Source organism: Penaeus vannamei, unplaced genomic scaffold (genome assembly GCF_042767895.1).
Source record: "Penaeus vannamei isolate JL-2024 unplaced genomic scaffold, ASM4276789v1 unanchor256, whole genome shotgun sequence".
NCBI lineage: Eukaryota > Metazoa > Arthropoda > Malacostraca > Decapoda > Penaeidae > Penaeus > Penaeus vannamei.
The window spans coordinates 47,501-51,936 of record NW_027213260.1 but is presented as its reverse complement, the minus strand read 5'-3'; the positions used below and the strand labels follow the sequence as shown (position 1 = coordinate 51,936).

Sequence of the window (4,436 nt, the reverse complement as noted above, 5' to 3'; positions counted from 1 at the left end):
TACACGGTGATCTCTACGAATGTGTGGTCTTTGTATCGGCCTACGACAGCCTCCCTACCTTTTGCACTTGGCTCTTTGCATATTTGCCTTTTATAAAAAAAAAAAATAATAATAATAATAATAATAATAATAAATAAAATAAATAAATTAATTGATTAATTAATTAATTTTTAAACAATAAAAAATAAAAACTTTTGAAAAAGTGAGTGTTAACTAGACAAGTGTGTGACCTTTGTTGTTGGTATTCACTGTCGTAACATGATTTTGGTCAAAGGTTTTGAACAGAGATTGAAAATTCTATCATCAAAGTTACCGTTAATTTTATATTCTCATCACCATCCCTGTATGTAAAGGTAATCAATACAATAATCATCAATAGCATCTCCATTACCCTCGTCACCACTATCGCGTTTACCATTATCACTATGATAACCATTATCACTACATCAAGCATCAAAAACACACCAAAAAATACATATATCCTAATCATCAAACTCACAAATGCACAAATATATCCTGTTTCAAAATAAAATTAGTATTTCTGCAACTCCACACCTTACCTTTTCATGTAACATTAAGTACAAAAAAAAAAAAAAGAAAAAAAAAAATCTTTCTTTAGATTAGAGTGGTTTCAGGGAGATGCTGGGAGCTCTGGGTTCTTCTCGATATTAATAAATGTTTGCAACTTTACATAGTTTTGTATTTTTCCCAGCCATGCTCAACGAAGCTATGGAAATTAATAATTGTTCATGCATTAAATGTCTATAGGTATACAGACAAACAAACATGCTTATAGTTTTGCAGTTAGCATAAACATTATTACTATTCTTATTACTGCTATAACATAATATAATCATTGCAATAATCAAAGTTATTGGTCCATTAGTAATTGCTAATAATATGGTCATCTAATTATAAAAAATGAAAGATTTAAAATATGTTTTACTCTCTCCCACCCATTTCCTTCTTCTTTTTCAACATAACCACATGTATTTGTTGAATTTGGATATCTCATACTGTACTGTATGTAAAAATATATTAAACATTAAAATATTTTTGTACAATTTGTATCCATAAGAACAATTATGGTAATAATAATCACAGTAATAATATACAAATTCGGATAAGAATGGAAATTCCGTAATCATAAGATATCACACATTATATCATTCTTCAGAAACAAAAGCAGAATCCTTTTCTAAATCTAATCAGGAAGTGGTTAAGGTCATTCCATAATCATATACCATATTTTTATCATAGCATTATCCCTAGGTTCGCGCGTACGTTCATCAGTCTTCGAACCCGCCTTCTCTCGCAGTTGCTTATACGTTCATTCTATCCTTCCAATTGTTGATTGAGTTATCTTTCATTATCCCCTCCCCCAACTATCTCGTTTAATTGATAACATTCAGCGAGTTAACTCGGTTGTTTACACGTCTCTACTATTCGCACCTCCGTACCGGGATCCACTATTCGCACCCTCGCGCTGAGATTCACTATTCGCACCCCCGCTCCGTGATTCACTATTCGCACCTCCGCACAGGGATCCACTATTCGCACCTCCGAACCGGGATCCACTATTCGCACCTTACGCCGAGATCCACTATTCGCACCTTAAGCCGAGATCCACTATTCGCACCTCCGCACCGGGATCCACTATTCGCACCTTAAGCCGAGATCCACTATTCGCACCTTAAGCCGAGATCCACTATTCGCACCTTAAGCCGAGATCCACTATTCGCACCTTAAGCCGAGATCCACTATTCGCACCTTACGCCGAGATCCACTATTCGCACTCCCGCAGCCTCAGTCATTCACACTTTCAGATTTGCTTCCATTCGATGTTCTCATTCGATTTTCCCTTCTTCCTCATTTGTTAGCTTTATTCCCGGAGTTCCGTCGCCCTTTCTCTCGGCAGCCTCGCTTTCCAGCGCTCTTCTCACGGAGTAACGAGAAGACTGTCTGTGTCTCGTGAACAGGTAGACGGCAAGGATGAGACAGGCGGGAATCAGCAGCAGCCACCACCACGATCGGTTGTCTGCGGGAGGTGGCAGAGAATGGTTTAGAGAATTCTTTATAATTTCGTGGGGGATGTCCTGTTTTTGGTTATTTATAGAGGTATTTTATTCATATTTTTTAATTAACTTTCTATGTCTCGTGTTATCTTATTTTTTGGGATATGTTTTTTTTTTTTTTTTTTTTTTTTATGAAAGAATATTCCAGTCCTGACTTTGCGATATAGATGCAATATAGTTAAAAGCCCTGAATTGCCTCTCACAAAATAGTATTATTGAAATTACACTTAATCTTGCAATATATCTTCACATTGCATCTATATGCGTTCCCTCTACCAATGTATTTCCATCAACATCCTCATTCCTTGTAACTATCCTTGGTTTAATGAATGGTTAAGTCATGCTAAAGCTATATCCACTTTAGGCTGTCTCATTATATGAAAGAATGATAAACAGAGAAATAAATACAAAAATCACAGCATCTGATTCCATGAGCTCAACACTAAGAAAGGTTTATCAAATAACAAATACCTTTATCCTCTTCTTTTGCACTCGCAGCCGTGACAATGCCGCCAGATTTTCGGTGTGCAGTGTTCTCGGTGGCAAAGGTGTTCCGTTCTCCGTTCTCAGTGGCCGAGGGATTCTGTTCTAGATTGTCAGGGGCAGAAGTGTTCTCCCGTTCTCCGTTCTCAGTAGCCAAAGTATCTTGGTCTCTGTTCTCGGTGGTAAAAATGTTCTGTTCCGTGTTGTGGTGGTCAGGTGTGCTGTTCTGTTCAGGGATCTCAGTAGGTGCAGAATTCTTGTCAAAAATATCCTCTGTATCTGTCATTTGGGCGGAAAGAATTGTCATGATAATCATTATTTTTATTATATGATAATAACCATGATAATGATAATAATAGTAATAATAATGATAGTGGTGAGAACAGTAATAATGACTAATGGGAATCATGTTGTTCATAATCATGTAAAAATGGCAAAATATGAGTATCAGAAATAGTAATGGTAGTGCTAATGATAATCACGTGGAATTATGTAAAGTATACCAATGTTTGATTATTACCTATCTCATCAAGATATTATTATAACGATAATGATATACCGCATTTCTGAATTGCCAAAGCAATAGAAAGAAATCCTTGTAGTATAAAGTGCATTCCTTTAAGATAATTTGAAGTCATGAAACAAGAATTCACGTTTAACAAATTTAGACTAAAACCACGAAGTTAACAGGAGAAAGAAAGAACAAAAAGGCATACTGAATGTCTTGATATATGATATAATTGCCTTCTTCAGAGCAAACCAAATGAGAATAAAAGGTCTTCATTTAACTCATGGCGAGATGCATACTTACTGCAAGTCACACAGATCCGTGCATCCGGTGGAGCGGAGAACTTGTAGAATCCAATTTTTCCCTTTTCACCTTTGAAGACACTCTCCCAGCTACCAGCGTTCTTCACTTCCACAAAGTTTTCCTTAATCCTGAACTCCACCTTTCCTTCGTCTGGTATCATCACGGAGGAAATATTCAAGCCACGTGGAGTCTGGTGGATGGGTATCGGCAGACTGGGAAGGCCTCCCTTGCCATGGCCTCCCAGTGCTAAGTCGATCCCTTGGCCAGTGTTGTTGAAAGTCAGGACTGGTTCGGAACACGTGAATTCTTTGGTCTCGCTCTCGAAGCATACTGTTCGGGGAGGGAAAGGAGGGTACGAGAAAGAATCAAGAAAATGCGTTTACGATGGAAAGGTAAGACAAAAAAGAAAATTGTTTGTATTTGTATATATATATATTGTTATTTATTTATGCATTTTATATATACACACATGTATATACTTACATATAAATATATATTATATATATATACAATATATGTGTATGCATTATATATGTGTGTGTGTGTGCGCACTCCCTCCCCCAGTCCCTCTCCCTCTCCCTCCCCCACTTCCTCTCCCTCTCCCTCCCCCACTTCCTCTCCACCTCCAGTCTCCCTCTCACTTTTATCTCTCCCCCTATCTTTTTTTTCTGTTTCTCTTTTATTTTTTTCTCTCTCACTGGCTCTCACTCTCATTTTTTCTCTATTTCTAAACAATGTAATTGTCTATATCAGAAGCGTAATCTTACAATAATTAACTCCTGGACATCTCTAAACAATATGGACAAGATACGGTTCAGGGAGAAACCAAACTTCCCAATCTAAATAAAATTAAAAAAAAATTATTGTTCGCATCTAAAATCCAGCTTACCTTCTTTTCCACTTGTTCTTCCAGATCCAAACACCAACAAGACTGCCAAGGAAATTTTCCACAACGCCTTCGCCATCTTCTAGACTTTCCTGAAGCCGTTCACTACGACTTCCAAAGACCTGAAGGACTAAGCAATCGAAGGACACTCTCAGTTCCCACGTCCTTCAGGATCCTGCCG

General features: G+C 37.4%; 1 protein-coding gene across 3 annotated transcripts in view; it reads right to left on the bottom strand.

The window, feature by feature from the left end:
- Positions 1 to 665: 665 nt before the first annotated feature.
- Positions 666 to 4,436, bottom strand: part of LOC113818885 (uncharacterized) — a 4,034-nt gene continuing 263 nt past the window's right edge. The window contains exons 1-5 of one of the 3 annotated variants that reach the window (XR_011398421.1): positions 4,259 to 4,436; positions 3,370 to 3,699; positions 2,547 to 2,837; positions 1,797 to 2,038; positions 666 to 1,692 (exon numbers count right to left, since the gene is read on the bottom strand). The exon at positions 4,259 to 4,436 is cut by the window's right edge and continues 263 nt beyond it. Coding sequence is in view for 1 of the 3 variants with exons in the window: in XM_027371097.2 (XP_027226898.2) it covers positions 1,848 to 2,038; positions 2,547 to 2,837; positions 3,370 to 3,699; positions 4,259 to 4,334 (888 nt within the window). In the remaining 2 variants the exon portion in view is untranslated. Of the gene's footprint in view, positions 2,039 to 2,546; positions 2,838 to 3,369; positions 3,700 to 4,258 lie in introns of all 3 variants that reach the window. The other 2 variants (XR_011398420.1, XM_027371097.2) reach the window with 2 other exon arrangements.